The sequence below is a fragment of the Grammomys surdaster genome, unplaced genomic scaffold (genome assembly GCF_004785775.1).
Source record: "Grammomys surdaster isolate TR1022 unplaced genomic scaffold, NIH_TR_1.0 63, whole genome shotgun sequence".
Classification (NCBI taxonomy): Eukaryota; Metazoa; Chordata; class Mammalia; order Rodentia; family Muridae; genus Grammomys; species Grammomys surdaster.
In genome coordinates, this window is record NW_021604565.1 from 11,161,348 (window position 1) to 11,182,389 (window position 21,042).

Below are 21,042 nucleotides of genomic sequence, written 5' to 3' on the forward strand. Positions count from 1 at the left end.
TTAAAGTAGGCTAAGAATAGTTGGTCCAGATGGAGAATGAACATATTTTGAAAGTGTTTTATATAAACTGGGATTGTGATGAGTGTGAGTTCTTTCAGAAAGTACTTTGCCACTAGATACGAATCAAATTTTCATTCATAAATAATTCTGCTAAGGAACTGGAAAAGAAAACTAAGTCTTTTCTTATAGAATTACAAAGGCAAAAGAAAAAAGTAAACAAGAAATTTTTGTTTTTGTTTTTTATTTTTTTAATTTTTTTAATTGGATTTTTATTTACATTTCAGGAGTAATCCCCTTTCCCCATTTCCCCCCTCCCACCCCATCCTCCCTCCTCCTGCTTCTATGAGGATATGCCCCCATACTCCGACTCCTGAAATTTTTGCTTTTAAGACAAAATATCTAGCCCTGGCTGGCTTCAAACTCCTTCTGTAGCCAATGATGGTCTTGAACTTGTGATCTTCTTGTATCTACTTCCTGAGTCCTGGAATTACAAGCATACAACATCACACCCAGTTTACACTAGTGTTGGGGAAGGTGCTCAGAGCCTCATGTAAGCTAGACAAGCACTCTGCCAATCGTGCCATATCCCAGTCCAAGAAAAATTATTTTTTAAAGATTTATTTCTTTATTTTATGTATATGAGTACAGTGTAGGTGTCTTCAGACACACCAGAAGAGGGCACTGGATCCCATTACAAATGGTTGTGAGTCACCATGTGGGTGCTGGGAATTGAACCCAGGACCTCTGGAAGAGGAGTCAGTGTTCTTAACCACTGAGCCATCACTCCAGCCCCAAGAAGTAATTTTGTTTTTGTTTTTGGAGACAGGGTTTCTCTGTGTAGCCCTGGCTGTCCTGGAACTCACTCTGTAGACCAAGCTGGCCTCGAACTCAGAAATCCACCTGCTTCTGCCTCCCAAGTGCTAGGATTAAAGGTATGTGCCACCACTGCCCAGCTCCAAGAAGTAATTTTTAAGTGAAGATCTTTAGTGCCTAGCAGGATGATGCCTGACCTGACGTGACCACATTTCTATTTCTGCATTGGTGACCACAAATAAAAAAATGCTATCAGTACAAGAGAAATCTGTATCCAATTCTCATAATTCCTTTGGACTTCCAAAGTTGAGAGGGAATGATAAGAAAGTAAGAACCCTGAATATATCCCAGACAGAAATCATGAGTCTTCAAATAACAGGAAACACCTGGAAGTAGCTACAAGGAGTTTCAGTTTCACAATTATAAAGTCCTAAGAGTCACTTTGTTTCAGAATGAAAGCTGGTAGTGATAACTAGTTTTGGTAGTGATAACTAGTTTTGTAGTGACAACTAGTTTTGGTAGTGGTAACTAGTTTGGTAGTGATAGCTAGCCTGGTTGAATGTCACTGTTTTTTCACTAATGAACAGTTCTCACATTACTCTGTCATATTAGCCACCCACGACTGTTTCTTCCTTATTATCTATCTCACTATCCACGGTCACTCATTGTCACCCTTTCCCTTCATTCCTTCCACCAGTAAATTTAGGCATGTGCTACCTCACATTTCTGATCCAGGAACAGCTTCCTCTCCACTTTACCTCAGATTGGAATAACCATTAATTTGTTTCATCAACAAATATCTTTGGTAACAAGTACTGTTTGGTAACAAGGGCTGGCAGTGCCACAGACGGCAGGGTCAGGTAAGCCGGCAAACCAACTTTACCACATCCCTGTCGAGAAAGACTGTAGAATAGTCCCAGATATTACGTACCCTCCAACCCCACCACAGGTGACTGTATCTGGATAAAGCCTTTAAGGAAGTAGTTAAGATGGAATGGCATCATGAAGGTAAGGCTCTAACTTGACAGGATTGGTGTCTTTATATGAAGAGGGCAACATGGAGGTGCATGCCTTTAATCCCACCACCTAGATCTCTGAGTTCAAGGCCAGCCTGGTCCTCAGAGGAGTTACAGGACTGAAGAAGCAACACAAAGAAATTCTGTCTCAAAAAAACAAACAAACACATAAAGAGATCTCAAAATTGCCCCCAGCATACATATAGCAGGTCATGTGAGAACAACAACAGAATATCATGTGAAAATGTATCAGGGAGGAGACCATCTATGACTTCTAGAGAGAGAGACCTGGGGGAAAAGCTCACCCTAGCAGCACCTTGACCTTAGACTTTCCAACCCCAGAAATATGAGAATAATAAATTGATGTTGCTTAAGCCACCCTGAGTGCAGTATGATTTTGTCTAGAATTGGAGCAAGAAGAGCCCCTGTTGGTACTTTAGGTCTAGCTTTCTCTTCTGTCAACTACTCAGACTTCAGTATTAGACAGGAAGAGCTAGCTTTGTCTGCAGTTAAGCTCCAAATTATAACGGGTTCTTCATTCAAAATCAGGTCTAGTGCCCGGTGATAGCAGTACAAGGCTACACTCAGGAGGCTGAGGCACAGGCAGGCAGATCTCTGAGTGTGAGGCCATCTTAGTCTACAGAGAGAGTTCCAGGACAGCCAAGGCTACATAGAGGAAAACTTATCTTAAAATAAACAAAAATCAGGCCTAGTGATGAGAATGAGCACTTGGAGCAGAGGTTGGGAGTAGAGAAGAAGAGGCGAGCATCTGGAGAACTGGATTTAACTGTAGTGGAGGAATGATATTGCTGGAACCTGAGTTTGGTGGGAACAGGAGTAGTACGGTGTGTGGATCACACCTTGTGTGTACGTCAGCGTGTGCCTTAGTCATACTGTATTGAGAGTGACTTAAGCAACATCAGTTTATGCGCTAGGGATCAAGTGACTCAGCAATAAGGCTCCTGAGCTCTGTTTCTGCACATGCCTGACATATATAGTAGACCGGTTTCACCTGATACTGAAGAGTAGCATTGACAATTTCCGTGGCTCAAACAAGGTACAACTATGAAGCTTTAAAATAAAATATTTCATATTATAGCTTTCCCATTTTGGTTTCTTAGAATGTCCTGGCACAAGTATATGAAAAAGTTGTGTTTCCTATCAACAGAGTCCTTTTCTTGGTGATGGTGGCAGGTTTGTTTGGAAGCAAACGGAGCTCTCACACCCAGGAGTAAAGCACAGACAAAAGGAGTTTGTCCAGATTCAACCAGACTTGCAGTGTGCCATAACTAGCCAGAAAGACAGAGATAGTGACACAGGGAAAGGAGAGAGGGAGAGAGGAGGAGGAAGAGGAGGGCAGGGGATATGGACACACACACACACACACACACACGCACATGCACACGCACACACAGAACTCAAATAGTATGCAACCGAAAAGAGTGTTTTATTATGCAGAAGTCCAGCATGCTGAGGTCTCCCATTACCAAGAAAGAGACACCCAAGTAAGCTTACAGGCCTGATTTAAAGCACATTAGGGAATTCCGGGGTAGGTGACCTCTATGTTAATCTGTTGGTCCAACTCTTCGGACATTCCATTATCAGGATGGGGGAAACTTGCTGGGGAGGTCTGGAAACTGTTACCGAGGAAGTAGCTGAGGAAGTCTGGAAACTGCTGCTGACCCATTGTCCCTGCCGCAGGCCGGGGGGCAGGTCAGCTTCTAGGCCTGGATTTGCCTGGAATTGCCCAGTTCTTGAAAACAGATTTAGGCCTAGTCTCTTTAACTGCCAATTTGAAGCCTGTTATGGAATCAGCCTAGCCTTCTCAGAAGGAACAGCAGCTGTAGTTTAAGAGAAAGCTTAATTCTCAGATTCTATGCTCAGTTCCTCTGTCAGCTTCTGAGAAACTGGGGTCACTAATTTACATAAACTTTTCTGTTTTACTCAGTGGGGGCAGCTGCCTCTTTCTTTCCCATTAAAACCCCAGAATAACTCCTCAGTTTTACAAAGTTCAGGTTTCCTATGAAGTCAAAGGCACTATTTTTTCCCTGTCTTCCAAAGGCAGTTATTTATCACCTCTGAAAAACAGTTTTTCCTTTTATTAGTTTCACAGTGTCAGAAAACATTGTAACACTTAGCTGGAACCCTAGGAGCTACTAGGATATTGGTAAAGGTACTGGGTTCACCTATTTTAATACTTAATGGTTGTCTTAGTCAACAAACAGTGTTCATGAAATAACACTAAAATAAATGGCACAACTTCTCCAGGAAGGCATTTTAAATTCAATTATACTAATGTGTGTGTGAGTCCTAAAAATGATAGCCTTAGGAGACAGGCACAGTGGCATATTTCAGCAATCCTAACTACTTGGAAGGCTAAGCTGTGGGAAGGCTCAGAGTTTTGAGGCCAGTCAGGACTACAAAGTGAGGCCCTGCTGAAAAAAAAAGTAAAACACACTGAAAACTTCCTAGTTCCAACCTGCAGTAGTAGTGTAAGCTTTTAATCTCAGCACTCTGTAGGCAGAGGCAGGTGAGTCTCAGTGAGTTCAAGGCCAGCCTGGTCTACAGAGTGAGTTCCAGAACAGCCAGAGCTGCAGAGAGAAACTCTGTCTCAAAATGAGAAAAAGAAAAAAGAAGTTTCAAAACCAAGTCCTTGTTCTTTTCATGATGTGGTTCCTTTAGTTTCTTCCTGTTTGATTCTGACTAGAGGGGCATATCTTACATACCAAAGCAGACCTGGCCTCCAGGTTCACCCAGCATCCCTCAGTCCCTTCCTGGCATACCCTGCCCCCAAGCCTGAACTTCCAGCCCAGGGGCTGGGATGCCGTTCCCTCAGAGGTTCTGCCCTATATAATCCAGACATTTTGGTCTCCTCTCTCTCCCTTTCTTCTCTTTCTGCACGTGCACGTTTTCTTTCTCTTTTCCCTCTCCTCTCCTTTCCCATGACCTCCTTTCCTGGGCCAGTGAATTTGTCTGAGAGCAGCTGCCCAATAAACCTACATTTAATGTAATTTAATATGGCTTGACTTGGCTCATTTCACCAGCAGAGAAATAACGAATCACTTCTGCCTGCAGTCTTATTTTGAGAGACACCTGGTAGCACCTTTGATGTCTTGCTTGGAGTAACTATCACTGCACAGACAAGTCCTCTATGTGACCCACTTCCACCTCGTTTCAGGAGAGACTTGACTGAGTTTTCTGCCATGATGTAACAAAAATGGGTACTCCTCCAGTTTCTATAAATGTGTTCCTATCCTTTTGAGCTTCAGAATGGCTTTAATTCCTGTTTCTTCTAATACCATGTTCAAGGCAATTTGGATTTTTATCATGTTCCTCAAAATTCTTCTAGTTGATGACCATTCCTTGATCTCAAAGTCACTCCATTTTCAGATTTTTATTATAGCAACATCCTTTTACCAGATACTAAAATATCCAGATCAATTATCTCTCCGTATGTAGCAATATTGTGACAAGCATAGCAACATAAAATAATACATGGTCTCTGCCAGTGAGGAGGGCATAACTCAGTTGTGTCTTCTACTCAGGGTCATCTCAGAAAGTGTTAATACTGGAGCTTGTTTGATGCTCAACCAGAGGAAATCTATTCCCAAACTCTTGAGAGTGCTAGTAAGATTCTCTTTTTTCTGGGTTGTCAGACTGGCTGGAAAATCCAGACTTAGAATCTTGTTTTCTTGCTGTCTAACAGAATTCTACCCAGTCTTGGCACTGTGCCTCTCCTTATGGAAAGTTATTTCTCCAAAGCCAGTCAAGAAAGGGAAACCAGTGTGCCAGCAAGAGGGAGGCTGTCTTTAGGAAGTGACACACCTTTTTTTTTTGCCATATGCTACTGACTAGAAGGAAGTCACCGGTATCCTTGTCCCCAAAGGACTCTATTAGGTCATGAAAACTGACAGATGTCTTAGTCTGACACAAAATACAGATGTACTGTGTGTGTGAACATTTAATAGTCTGTGTATTCACATCCAGTTTGTATAAACTACTCTTCTAAATCTATTCAGAGACGTTATGCTGCATATAGCACTTAGCACAGCGGTAACCAAAAACAGACACAGTTCCTGTCCTTGAAGAAAATATAGGGCCAGAGAGAAGACAACTGTATGAGTAAACAGGAAACCTGGCCAGGTTGGGTAGTACATACCTTCAATCCCAGGGCTCAGGGAGCAGAGGGGGGGAGGGGAGCTCTGGAAGTTCAAAGTCAGCCTGGTCTCCATAGTGAGTTGCAAGTTGGCTGGGGCTAGAAAGTGAAGCCTGTCTCGGAAGAAATTTTACAACTTTGACAAATACTGAGAAACTCTCATAGTGCTGTGAAAATCTGTAAAATAATCAAATAAACTGATTTAGTGGTTGGGTGCAGCCCCTGAGAGAAAATTACTTTTTGCTCGAGATATAAAAACTGCATGGTAAATATTTAGGAAAAGCACATAAATAAATTACACACAAAAAGGAGAGCACATACAAGGAGCTGGAAGCCTAGCATCAAAAGAATGAGAAATGAAAACTTGAAACAAGGAATCCAAAGCCCTCCAGCTCTGCTCTCTCCTCCGAGTTGACACTGATGTGTCTATTCAGGTTTTCTGATCCTCTTGTCTACAAATTCCTCCCTATCCATTGTTTCTCTCTCTCTTTTTTAAAATGTGGATTTTCTTTAAGATTTTTTTTATGCATATGAGTACACTGTAGTTGTGTTCAGACACACCAGAAAAGGGCATCAGATCCAATTACAGATGATTGTGAGCCACCATGTGGTTACTGGGAATTGAACTCAGGACCTCTGGAAGAGCAGTCAGTACTCTCAACCTCTGAGCCATTTCTTTCCCATTAAAACCCCAGAATAACTCCTCAGTTTTACAAAGTTCAGGTTTTTCTCTTGTTATCCATAATCCTAACTCATCCTTCAACCAATCAGGTTTTCAGTGACACCAGACACTCCACCAGCCCTGATAGAACCTGGTCCTGTGGGAAGCAGACTTTGTCGACAGATCAGCATGCAGGTTGTCTGTTAGTATGTGCTCTTGAAACCAATCAGTGGAGAGAGGATGAGGAAATGGGACTGGACAGAAAGGGAATGAATTTGACATGCAACCAAACTCATGAGAGTCTGGTGATGAGAAAGTCTTTGGGGTTGTACCAAGTAGCAGCAAACAGACCAGAACTTAAATTCTACTAGGCTAATGACTCTTGGGAAGAAAGATGACTTTGGCTGAGGAAGTTTCAGTAATTTCTCCAAAAGGATGATGAGTAAGGGATGTCTTTTGCTGTTACTGCATTTTCAGAAGTGTCTTTATTCTTAGAGAGATCTAAGGACCCACTAATCATAGCCAGCCCTACATCAGCATGACGCTCAAATCAACTAGCCTCACTGCCTTGTTACAAGGCTCTAATGTCCTCACCAGCTTTTCAGGGGGGTTGTTTGTTTGAGACAGGATTTTACCGTGTAGCGCTAGCTATTCTGAAACTCAACCATGTAGCCCAGGCTGGCCTTGAACTCACTCACAGAGACCCACCTGCTTCTGTCTCCCTGGTGCTCAGATTAAAAGCATATTTTGCTTCTTGTTTTGAGATGAGGTTTTTGTTTGTTTGTTCATTTGTTTTAGTTTATTTTTTCAGTTTTGAGATTTTTGACAACAGGGATCAGATATTTAAAAGCAGAGCACTGGGATTTAATAAAAATTGAGTGAACGAAAGATTGAATAATGGTCAAAAGACTTGATTAACCAAAAATACAGGACCCTAACTGAAATAGTTAGCTTGTTGTTGGAAGATTTATTTTTAATCATGTCTTTATGTGAGTCTGTATGTGTGTGTGCCAAGTGTATGGGGGTGCCTGTGGAGGCTACAGGTATCAGATCTGGAGCTGAAGTTACAGGTCATAGTAAGCCACCTGCTTGTGGCTGTTGGCAAATGCATGTCCACTGGAAGAGTAATTACTATGTGATCTTAACTGCTGAGCCATTTTGACAACCCTTGGGTTTTCTCTATAAAATACCCCTAAGACTTGTGCTTTAACACTGGGTTTCCACCTGGTTGTACTCTTTGGGTAGGTAGTGGAGTCCTTTGGAGATAGGACTGGTAGAAGATAGGCCTGCTTCAAGTCCAAGCCCCTGTGCTGTGCTTCCTGCACCAAGTCATGAGAAAGCTCCGGGCACTCTCCCACTGCCAGAAGCTCTGTTCCCCAGCATGATGCGTGGCATCCTCTCCAACCAAAAACCAAGTCTTTTAACTTTTTAACTGCTTCTTCGTGTGTATGTGTGTGTGTGTGGGAGGGAGAGAGAGAGAGAGAGACAGAGAGAGAGAGAGAGAGACAGAGACAGAGACAGAGACAGAGACAGAGACAGAGACAGAGAGAGAGAAGAAAAGAATATTTTTTTTGAAACAAGGTCTCACTCTGGCCCTGGATAGCCTAGAACTCACTCACTTTTTATGGAAATCAGGGTGACCTCAAACTCACAGAGATCTGCCTGTCTCTGTCTCTTAAGTGTGGGGATTTAAGATGTGTGCCACCATGACCCACTTCTGATATTTTATCACAGCAACAAGAAAAGCAACCAGGGCCAGTGAGATGGTGCAGGGTATAAAGGCATTTGCCAAGTCAGATGACCCCAGTTCTACCCCAGAACTCATGTGGTAGAAGAAAGCTGACACCTGACTGGGGCTCTCTGATCTCCACATATGTGTCCTTGCATACATATACCAGCACAAACAAAAAATCAATGGAGGGCTGGAGAGACGGCTCAGCAGTTAAGAGCACTAACTGCTCTGCCAGAGGTCCTGAGTTCAATTCCCAGCAACCACATGATGGCCCACAACCATCTGTAATGGGATCTGATGCCCTCTTCTGGTGTGTCTGAAGAGAGAAACAGTATACTCATATACATAAAATTAATAAATATTGAAAAAAATTTTAAAAATAAATGTAAAATAACTTTTCCAGACAAAATCCACTTTTATTTTGACAGAGTATAGCACAGTCCACATTTTTTTTTTCAGATTTATGAATGTTGGCCTGTGTGTATGTAGATGTGCCATGTGTGTAGTACCTAAAACTGACCTGAAGAGGGCACTGGACCCCATAGAACTACATGAAGTTAAGGTTGTGAGCCATCAAGTAGGTACTGGGAACTAAACCCTAAACCCAAGTCCTCTGTAACAGCAAGCGCTCTTAACCACTGTGCTATTTCTCCAGACCTGGCCTTGATTCTCAGTCCTGTGGCCTAGGCCATTCAGGTGCTGGGATCATAGGAGTATGACACAATACTATATCTAGGTCTACAGAACCTTAACAAAACAGACTGTTATTTTCTATTACAGTTTTTCAACCATTTTTCATTATCCCCTATTATTTATTAGGATAAACATTATTCTAATGCTCTGCATGAATTTTTAATTCCACAGATATACTATATCTCAGTATACATACTAGAACTGAACTTTATACGGTAAGGTTTTCCGTTTTCCGGTTCCCTCAGGAATCAGTGATTTTCACCCCTTGACTGTCACAGAGCTCAGATAGGAATGCATGAATTATTGTAGTCCCTCATAGTAGACTTCCAGGACCATGAGAAAGCACGTTTCTAAGTGATGATTAATCTTCGCTGTCAACTTGACTCGATTTGGAATCATGGAAACACACCCCTGAGTGTAGCTCTGAGAGCGTTTCCAAAAGAGTTTAGCTGATGAAGAATTTACCCTAATTGTGGGTGATGTCATCCTATACTTAGGCTAGGGTCCCAGGCTGTATCAGGAACAGTGGGGCCACCTGTCTGTAAACTCTGGGGGCTGCGCAGCCACAAAAGCATCTCCTGCAGGAGGACCTAATTGAGGACTGCCTGAGAGACCAAGGATTGCTGGTGCAGACAATGCCAGCCAATCAGGAACTGCTGTTTAGAAGAGATGCTTTCTTGGGAGCAATGGGGTGAGGGTGGAGGGTATTAAAAGAGTTTGCAGCAGTGCTCAGAGAGCTTGTTGAGGTGTTTCTTACATGCTCCAGGAGTCTGTGTCATTGACTCTGCACCACTTCACCTCCAACCCCTAAGGGCAGGTAGGGTCAGACAGCAAGTAGTCCAGGGCACAGGCAACACCAGGCTGAATAAAAAGAAAGTGATGCTGAGAGATGCTGTTGTCTCCCTCTGCTTGTTGCCTTTGGATGTAATGTGATCAGCTGCCTCCTATTCCTACCTGTGACTTCCCTGCTACCACCAGGGACAATACCTTCAAACTGTAAGTCAAAACAAAAACAAAACAACAAAGCCCTTTCCTTCATTGAGTTGCTTTTATAGGGTCTTTTGTCACAGCAACAAGGAAAGCAGCCTACACAACACCCAGTCTGTAGTGACTTGTTATGTCAAATGGAGAACATTCACACATGCATAGAATCCAAGAAATGACTGCACAGCATACTGGGAAAGACGTTACCAGAGGGTTCAGAGCAGAGGGGAGGTCTGTATTCTGGCCTTAAGTCTGAGCTCAGTCCCTTAACACTGGGGTAAAACTTAACCCTCTTCTCTATAAAATTACAGGCTTAAAATAATATCGCTTCAGGCTCTAAACAAACAAAAATTGAAACAAAACTCTCAAACTAAAAGCATTTAAGATATTTTTAATATACTACTGCTTAAGCATTACAGTGCCAGGAATTTCATCCTCAGGGAAATAAGAATATTTAAGAAAATTAAGTTGCAAGCATGTTTATGACAATTATATTTGATGTCAACACAATTGTCCAACAATAAAGTATATAAGATCACAGTAGAAGGTGCTAGAGATGGCACAGCAGTTAACAGCACAGACTGCTCTCATAAAGATCCCTGGTTTGGTTCCTAGCAACCAAATAAGTAGCTCACAACCAACTACCTGCAGCTCCACCCCCAGAGACCTGGTGCTTTTTTGTGGACTCTGTAGGCATTACATGTACATGGTGCATTTACATACATGAAAGCAAAACAGAACTGGCCTTAGGTTGGTGGCCCTGCTGCACCTGCCCTGGGTTGGGATGAAGCCAAGACTCTGGTTATAAATTCTGGGTCTTCTGGGCTAGGTTGGGAGGTTCTTGGGTAGGCTGGGGCTTTGCTGTTTGTCGATAGCAGTAGATGGACAGTGCTTGGCCAGAGGAAGGAAGGTATCAAACAACAGAAATGCACATAAAGTAAGAAAACAAATCCTTTTTGTTTTTTAATCACAGTACAGATGAACAATATAAAGTCTTGCCATCCAGCTGCTGACCAAAAGAGGTTTTGAGGTTGTTTTCCCACTGGTAGTTTTCCCATGTTCCAGTGGATAGCCACAAACCCATGCACACATGGGCAGCACTGTATATATATATATATATATATATATATATATATATATATCATATACATATGAATGAAATCTGGTGATTACATGTTGAGAGCTGATGTGAGGAGAGAGGGAAATATGGTGAGTAGATTATAATCATACTACATGCATATATGAAATTCTTAAAGATTTAAATTCTATTTACATATAATATCTTGTCATTAAAATTGATCCTATAGATGCATATTTATTGTATATAAGTATAAAATGTTATCTCTATAATAAATAATGGTAGTGTTGAGAAATCTTGTTCTTAAAACTCATGGGTGGGAAAAATCTTTGCTTGGAATCTCACTTTTGGAGGACCTAAGGCTATGAGTTTTTGCTTGGTTTGGGAGGAGTTAAATGAGAAGTCCCTCACAGGTCCAAATATTTTAACCCTTGGTGATGCTGTTTTGGAAGGTTAGGGAACTTTAGGTTATGGAGCCTTATTGGAAGGGGAAAGCCACTGGGGTCGGGCTTTTGAGGATTATAGAGTCATCTCCCCTCCAGTTTCCTCTCTATGCCTTCCTGTCAATCAAACTGTGATCAATTCCTGCTGCCAGGCCTTCCTGGCCTTATAGCCCCTAATCCTCTGGAACGGTGTCTCAAAATAAATTCTTTCTTTCATACTTTGCTTTTGATCATATTTTATCACAGCAATAAAAATAAGTGTTTGGGGTTTTGTTTGTTTGAAGTGGGGCTTGGCTACGTAGCCATGCCTTGCCTGGAACACTGGGTCCTCCTGCCCAGTCTCCTGACTACTGAATCAATCACAAACATGCACCACCTCATCCAGGGATAAGTGACTTTTACAACGTCTTGAATGGCTTCTTGGAAGCAGTTGACAAGTCCTAAACCAAAATGTTTAAAGTATATAGCTTGAAGCTTTGGAAAACTTATGAACTGATCATCAGAGCAAAGAACATATTTACCTCTCTCCTGTTTCCTTGGGTCTCTTCTTAAGATCTTCCTCGAACTTCCTTGCTCCTACCCCACGTCCCTAAGTAACCACTGATACGCTATCACTGTAGATCAGTTTTCATTTTCTAATTATACCCAGATGGAATCATACACTATGTACTATTTGTCTGGCTTCTTTCTCTCAGCATTAACAGGTGCATTCATACCTTGTATGTGTTTATAGTTCATTCCTTTTATCTATGATTGGCAGCCCCTTGAATGAGTTACTCAGAAAAAGCACTCCTTTCCAACCGTGAACTTCTCATAGAGGGTTTTGAGCATATTTTACATTTTATCTTTGTCATTCACCAGGAATTAGGACTTGTCTACTTAGATCAGAGTGGGTATTCCATCACACTTGGCTGTTTTGCCTTGATTCTTTCAAAGTATTGCTTTATTTACATTTTAATCTAATCTTTGTGCTGTTTCAACAGATAACCCCAACTTTCTGGAAGTATAATTATATTCTTACAAGTTTTGTTAACTGTAATGAATGCAAACCAGTTGGGTGTGACCCCACTTTTTTGTTTTTAAAATATAAGTGCATGGTGGGATAAAGATACAGTTCAGTGGGACAGTGCTTGCCAACCATGCTCGAGGATCTGGGTTCAATTCCCCAGCAAGACCACAAAAACAAAGTGCATATACATGTGCATACAAAGAGAAAGAGGGAGGGCGGGCGGGCAAGATATGATGACAAGTATGTCCCTGATTCCAAATACAGCAGATGGAAAAAAAAAACTTCACAAGATGACATGATCTTACTAAACTGTTTACTTGCTAGACTGTCAAAGGGACTAGCATGCTCACCTACAATTACTGTAATCCCCTCATTCATAAATCCACAGGTGATAATCTAAAATGATCAGTAGAACTTCTTAGGAAAACTATGACCAACACCAATAGGTAGTGTTATAAATCTTATTTAAAAATATGAATGGAATTTGTTAATTTTTAGAGTTCATAGCAGATCTCCTTTTAAGGCTCTGGCCTTTATAATTTAGCCTTTAATTATAAGTCTGCAAAAAGTTTAGTAAGAGTAGTTTATTACTTATAAAACTCCATTCCACCCATTAATCACAAAACTCATTACAATACTGATGGGTCAAAATACATGACTAGGTTTTTAGTTTGTATTTACTTCAGTTGCTTACATGCTAATTATCATTTAATTATAGACTGTTTCCTTACAGCAAAGTCAAAATACAAATACTAAGGTAGTCCCCAAGCATTTTTATAATTAAGAACTGAAGAAGCGTCTCAGTTATTTATTTTTGGTGCGGGGAATCGACGCCAGAGCCTTGCATATGTTCAGCAAGCATGTTCTATCCCTGAGCGACATTCCCCAACCCACCTAGTTTCCTTCTAATGCTACATTCGACTGTTGGACAACACATGCATTCAAAAATTGCAACTCTTTTTGTGTTGTATAAAAGCTTAAAATAATATGCTTCCCTCGCATATAAATACAGTCTAATGGGCTTCCTCTCAATATTTCCTATTAAGGCTACAAATTAGTAGGAAAATAATAGTGCCTCCCACGGGCTTGCCGACTTTTTAATTCTGGAGCCTGACAACAGACAGCAGGAGTGAATGAGAGAACGGACGCAAACGTTGGCAAATGATAATATGTTAGTCCGCCCCGAAGGAATACTCAGATGTGAATTACACGTGCCCGCGGCCTCAGACTCCATGGAGCTCCCTCTGGAAGCATCCAACCGGCCCCTGACCTAAGGAGAAAAAGCCGGTCCACTGCACCATCACTGCAGGGAAGAAAGCAGAAAGCTTGCTCATACTCCGATGGATGTGACTGTCTTGCTCGCGCGCAGACTTCACCCCTGAACCCCTCTCCGCACCCAGAGCGCCCCAGCCCGCAGCAGTTCTGCAGTCAGGCTTCTAGCTCCTGCTCCCCAAGCTCCACGTCGCCCCAAGGCGCCAACCGCACACAGTTCACGCTGACCCTTCCAAGACCGGAGTCCGCCCCGCCCATCGCGGCCACGTGACTCATGTCACGCCCACAACATCCACGTGACCCGGCCGGCCTCCGCGCGCAGCGTGGATCACGGCCGGAGCCGCCATTGTTCCGCCGGGGGAGGACAGCGGGGCCTGGCGCTGGCGCCCCGACGCCGCTTAGCGGCCGCCTCTGGAGACACTCTGTCCCCGCCGCCCGGTGTCCTCCTGGAGGCGGCGGTGTGAGGCCGGCTGCGGGGACTGGGTACACTCGGCCCTCCCCGTGGCGGCGGCGGCCGCCTATTCCCTACTTCGGCGTGAGGGGCGGCCGCGATGCACTCGGCCTGAGGTGTCGCGGCCCTCGTCGCTTCCTACGACTGTTCCAGCGGCGTGTGTGCTCCCCGGCGTCATCCCGCGAGTCTCTCTGACGGGAGGGAAGATGGCTGCACGAAGCTGGCAGGACGAGCTGGCCCAGCAGGCCGAGGAGGGCTCTGCCCGATTGCGGGAGTTGCTCTCGGTCGGCCTAGGTTTTCTGCGCACCGAGTTGGGCCTCGACCTGGGGCTGGAGCCGAAGCGGTACCCGGGCTGGGTGATCCTGGTGGGCACCGGCGCTCTCGGGCTGCTGCTGCTCTTCCTTCTAGGTTACGGCTGGGCCGCGGCTTGCGCCGGCGCCCGCAAGAAGCGAAGGAGCTTGCCCCGCAAGCGGGAGGAGGCGGCCTCGCCGACTCCGGCTTCCGAAGACACAGCCCAGCTGAAGAATCTCAGAAGCGAAGAGCAAAAGAAGAAGAACCGGAAGAAGCTGCCTGAAAAGCCCAAAGTGAGTAGTGGCGAGGAGCCCGGGGGCCGAGGGAGGTGAGAGCACTTAAGCGAGAGCTCAGGACGAGGTGGTAGGTGAACACGTTCCTTGAGTAAGGGGAAGTCGGAAAGTGTAAGAACCAGTAGGAAAGTTTTTCCTGCATGGTAATTAACTCCAGGGGTAGGTTTAAATAAAAGTGCCCAAACTTACAGCCATCATATGGGAACCTTGGCTTCCCCAAGAGAAGATCCTTTCTAGAGGCCTATGGAAGTAGGCTGCATGTGGAGGTTAGTGGGACCGTACAGTGACGTTGGGACGTTCTGAAAAGACTGCCTGGAAGAAAGAGATGTCTATCTGAAGTCACGTTGAGACCTGAGACCGTGGCTAGTGGAGGATGTACGGTGACCTAAAAACTCTGGCTTAAAGAGGATTAAAGGTGTCCAGATCCAGACATACTCCTCTTAGTTGGAAATGTTAAAGGGAAATGATTACCCTAACTTAGCCTTGTGAGTGTGGCCATTGGGTTGCTGGTACAGGAGCTGGGCAAAAGGGAGCTGTCGATCTAATACTCCTTTGGGATATATGGCCCTGAGCAAAACATAAGGCAAGTTCAGCAAAGTAGTCTAGTACAGTCCACGAAGTGGAAGTTTTTTTTTTTTAAATAAAGTAAAAAGGGCTGACAGATTGGAATGCTGAAGGTTGAGAGGTTTCAAGCCGCAGTTTGCTGACCACATGTGGAAATGTAAAGTATATTCCATTTTTATTAGGCTTTAGTGTTTTACTTCTGTATCCTGTGTTGTGATTTCTCCGTACTATTTTGTTATATGTATATTTGTTGGGGAGAGCTTGTTGGAGTTGCTTCTTTCCCTCCACCACGTGGATCTTGGGGATTGAACTCCAGTACTCAGGCTTGTTGGCAAGTGCCTTTACCCACTGAACTATTTTAGTAGCCTGTGTTGCATATTTTATGTAATATGAAAGATAAGTAACATTAGAAATATCTATTAGCGTAGTGTTGGTGGTACATGCATTTGATCCCAGCACTTGGGAGGCAGGGGCAGGCGTATCTCTGAGTTTAAGGCCATAGTTTCAGTACAGCCAGGGCTACATAGAGAAACCTTGTCTCAAAAAAGAAATATCTTCTATTTTTATATCAGCTGAATGTAACCCTTTACCTTTTCAGAACAATTCAGTAAGCCAGTACCAGATTCTTACTATGAAGAGATGTGCTCTGGTATGTTTGATGGGCATATAGGAATTAAAGTCAATCATGGCAGCTAGTGTGGGAGACAGGTTCATAAAAACTGTGTTCATGTACCCATAAGTGCTAAATAGAGGTGTGAATACAATGTTGGTGTGATTTGGAAGGTGGAGACTAGTTCCAGTTCCGAGAAATTTAGGGAAGTTATTTCAGGAAGCTGGGATTTGCATCAAAAAAAGAATATTGTTACTAACAATACAAAAAAGAAGGCTGACCACTCATGTCATGAGCATTCGTGTTTTGATTGCTGAGTGGAGAGATAGAGAGGAAACTTAGAAAGTTATCAGTTTAATACTTCTGAAGTTAAGAGAAGAGAATACAGAGCACATTGAGAACATGCATAATTAAAAGTTCTGTAGACAGCATCAAGGGTTAAGTAATGTTTTAATGAAAATAAAACTGCTTGGCTTCAGAGTAAAGGTGATCTTGAAACCAACCACATGCATTAGTGCTAAGGCCTATGTGGATTGTGGCAGGTTGTGAAGTTTTCTTTTTTTTTCCTTTTTGGTTTTTTTTTGTTTGTTTGTTTGTTTGTTTGTTTCGAGACAGGGTTTCTCTGTGTAGCCCTGGCTGTCCTGGAACTCACTCTGTAGACCAGGCTAGCCTCAAACTCTCGAACTCAGAAATCCGCCTGCCTCTGCCTCTTTCAAAGCCTCTTTAGGATGTTTAGAATTTCGGAGGGACCTGAGGAGAGAAACAGGTGCTCCAAGAGTTCATTGGAAGTGCATCATGACACAGATGACATCTGAAGGGAAGAACACACTTTGTGAAAAATGTACAGCAGATAGGATTTGGTTCCTCTTGCTTTTCATTTGTGTTAAGGAAGAAGGGATGGGTAATAAAATCTCCTGAGATCTTTGAGGAGCTGGAATTGAGATTGGCGGGTGAAAAAGTAACCATCTGCCAAATAGTAAGAATGTGTTAGAGAAGTTATGGTACTGAAACTTTTGTCTGCAACTCAGAAATATATTTTGTATTCCAGCACAGGCATAAGCTTGTTTTTCTTTAATGCATTTGTGACTCACAGAATTGGTTTCTTATTTGATATAAGGTATGACACCCCCATCCCACCCTCCCCTTAGAAAAATACTGATTTCTAAGGCTAAATATAAACTTTATTATTTCCTGTTCATTTTGTTTCTTGTACTGTGCTGCATTTTTACTTAGGGGAGGAAAAAACAAACAAGGCCTACTTGCAGGTTGAAAGCAAGAAAAGGGGGTGTTGTCCGTCTTACAGTGAAGGAAACATGAAAAGTAGAAGCTCAGTGTCTCTCCAGGGAGCTCTGTGCCAGTTACAGAAGATGTTTGTCCACAGTCCACTCCCCATGTATGCTCTGCTTTCATGGATTAAACCAACTAAGGACCAACATTTTATTTTTAGGGAGCTGGTGATGTTGCTAAGTTGGTTAGAGTGCTTACTTGGCAGGCATAACTCCTGGGTTCACTGACTAGGACTGTATAAACTGGGGGTCTTGGCATATGCCTATAGCCCCAACATTCAAAGTGGAGACAGGAAAATTAGACTTTCAGAGTCATGCTAAGCTTGAGGCCATCCAGGGATACATGAGACCTCTCTTTCCCCAGATCAATGATTTTTAAAAACTGCAATTGTATTGAATTAGGTACAGACTTTTTTCTTGTCACTAGTCTCTAACCTATACTGCATAACAACTGTATATAAAATATATACTTTGGACTAAGTATAATTACTCTAAAGATGATTTCAAGTGTATGGAGATATCTGTAAGTGACATACCAATACTTTATTTTATTTTATAAGGTACTTGGGATGTTCTGGAATCCCTCTCCAATAAATACTGAGGGGCTTATTCAAGACATTAACAATACAGCCTCATTGTGGTCCTAGAAGGCACCAAATGTCTAATCACAGAAGTTGCTTTTAAAGTAAAGAGATTCAGTCAAATTAGTAGGAAAAGCCTGAGAAATGCTAAAAGCTGGAGAAAAACAGCTTGAGAGGAATGGGGAGCCCTAAATTTGAATAAAACATTTAACCTAATCTGACTGACTTACTTATATGTCAAATTGAAGATCGTAGTTAAAACTGTGAAGGAGCCTCCCTTTTGGGGGTATTTGCAGTAAAATCAATTTGAATGCCCTTAAAATTTGTGGATTCCTGAGTTGTGTTTCAGACCATTAAAGTTCAAACTTTTTAGAACTGGATCTAGGGAACCTGCTTTCTTGAACTCCTGGCTGCAAATGGCCCTCCACCTCAGCCCGGAGTTTTTGCCACTACAGGTGTACACCACTGCCTGGCTTTTTAAATTTGTATTCATAACAAGCTGATTAGTTTGAAAACTACTCACTGGAATAGAGCTATAAAGTCCACACTATAAGAGCTTTTGTTTTCTTTTTCATATGTTTGTTTAGAGACAATGTCTCTCACTATGCAGCTCTGGCTGTCTTGGAACTCACCATGTAGACCAGGTTGGCCTTAAATTCACAGAGCTCTGCCTGCCTCTACCTCTGAAGTGCTGAGATTAAAAGTGTCCACCACTACACAGAGCTGACCTTGTAATTTCAGCACTGAGGCTGGAGAATTATATTGAGGTCCAGGCCATTTTGAACTATGATATTTGTCAAAAAACAATAAAGATATTTCTAGCCATGCAGTGGTGGTGTACCTGCAATCATAAAACTCAAGCACGGGCAAGGGGATCTTGAATTTGAGGTCACCCTCAGCTATATGACAAGATTCCTGCCACCCTCAAATTTTCTTAGTTGAGTCACTTATTCGGTGGATTTGGTGATGTAAACTACTAGTTTCTTTGAATGAACATTGTATGTTTCAGGATATATTGCCTAAATTATGCAATCCCTATTTTCTTTTTTTTAATTTTTTAATTATATTTATGTACAGAAAACTTAAGTGTACATTATTTTTTAACCCAGTTTAGTGGCGAGTTCTTTAGCCTCTGCTTTTTCCAGCTTGGCAGTTTGGGCCACAGACTTAGGACCCAGGACATTGCCTCCCCAGTGGCGGCGGATCTCGTCATATCTGTCATTATAATTGGTCCTAATAGCTTCCACCAGCTTAGCCAGAGCACCCTTGTCTTCCGAGTTAACCTGTGTGAAGGCAACAGTGGTGCATGTCTTCCTGTGGACCAGGCAACCCAGCCTGGCCTTTCCCTTGATGATGCAGTAAGGCACACCTGTCTTTCTGCACAGGGCAGGCAGGAAAACCACCAGTTCAATGGGGTCTACATCATGGGCAGTCACCACCAGCTGAGCCTTCTTGTTCTCCACCAAGGTGGTGACTGTATTGACTCCTGCTCGGAAGACAGGTGGTCTCTTAGTTGGGACGTCTCCTTTGGCAGCAGCTTTCTTCTCAGCATGGGCCAGTAGCCTTTGCTTCTTCTCTTGCTTTGTCTCTGGCCTGTACTTGTGGGCAAGCTTAAGCAACTGAGTAGCTGTTTGCCTGTCCAGGGCCTGGGTGAACTGGTTAATGGCAAGAGGTACTTTGAGTCGCTTTTAGAGGATGGCTTTTTGCCGCTGCAGCCTGATGTATCTGGGCCATTTAACGAAGCGTGTTAGATCTCTTTTGGGCTAATCCCTATTTTCAAAATGTTTATGTGTGTGGTAAATATATACACACATCTGTTTGTGCACTTGTACATGTGTGGATGTAGAAGCAAAAATCGATGTTAAATGTCTTCCCTAATCAGTCTCTTCTTTCTGTTTTAAACATTTCATTATGTGTTTGAATGTTTTGCCTGCACATAAGCGTTGCTTGGGGCCATGGAGGCCAAAAGAAGGCCGTGGATCCCCTTGGTACTAGAGTTACCAGGTGGTCCTGAGCAACCATATAGGTGCTGGGAGTTGAATCTTCTGGAAGAAGCAAGTGTTCTAAACTGTCAGCCCCCATCTTTTTTTGTTGTTGTTCTTGTTTTTTCTTAATAAAGTAATACATTTTATTTTAATTTTTATATATTTTGATCATATTCCTTGCCCTTTACAACCACCCAGATCCTCCCTACTGCCCTCCCCACCCAATTTCATGTATTTTTTTCATTTTCTGCGCCATCAAAAACAAAGAGCTGGAGAGATGACTCGGGTTAAGAGCACTGACTGCTCTTCCAGATGTCCTGAGTTCAATTCTCAGCACCCACATGGTGGCTAACAACAATCTGTAATGGGATCTGATGCCCTCTTTTGGTGTGTCTGGAGACAGCAAAAGTGTGCTCACATACATAAAATAAATATTTCTTCTTTTTTTTTTAAATAAAAAAGTCAAAGCAAATAAAACCAATAAGATAAATAAATACATAAAAACAAAAACAAAAGGTGCACTATAAAACATGATTCTGTTTTGTGGTGGCTAACTACTCCTAGGCATCGGGCCTGCCCTGGAATGTGTTTGATAGACCTCCATTGAAGAAAACCTTTTCTTTCTTTTTGTTGTTGTTGTTATTGTTCTGGTTTTTGGAAACAGGGTTTCTTTGTGCAGCCTTGGCCATTCTAAAACTCTGTAGACCAGGCTGTCCTCAAATTCAATAGATTTACCTGCCTCTGCCTCTCAAGTTCTGGGATTAGAGGCATGCGTCACCACCACTGGCTTTTTGTTTCTTTTTCTTTTTTTTTGTTTTTTTTTGTTTTTTTTTTTTGTTTTTTTGTTTTTTGAGACAGGGTTTCTCTGTGTAGTTCTGGCTGTCCTGGAACTCACTCTGTAGACCAGGCTGGCCTTGAACTCAGAAATCCACCTGCCTCTGCCTCCCAAGTGCTGGGACTAAATGCGTGCGTCACCTCCGCCCAGCGGCTTTTTGTTTCTTAATTAATTATACCCATATCTACTCCTCTCTCTCTCCCTCATCCCCTCTAAGATGTCCCCAACTTCACATATCCATCCTTTTTTCAGTGACCCACTGAGTCCAGTTAGTGCTGCCTGGATTCAC

General features: G+C 42.8%; 1 protein-coding gene across 4 annotated transcripts in view; it reads left to right on the top strand.

The window, feature by feature from the left end:
- The first annotated feature begins 14,195 nt into the window (after positions 1-14,195).
- Positions 14,196-21,042, top strand: part of Mtdh (metadherin) — a 63,142-nt gene continuing 56,295 nt past the window's right edge. For all 4 annotated transcript variants that reach the window (XM_028765898.1, XM_028765916.1, XM_028765907.1 and 1 more), the window contains exon 1: positions 14,196-14,892. In XM_028765898.1, the coding sequence (XP_028621731.1) occupies positions 14,515-14,892 (378 nt within the window). In that variant the 5' untranslated portion in view covers positions 14,196-14,514. The remainder of the gene's footprint in view (positions 14,893-21,042) is intronic.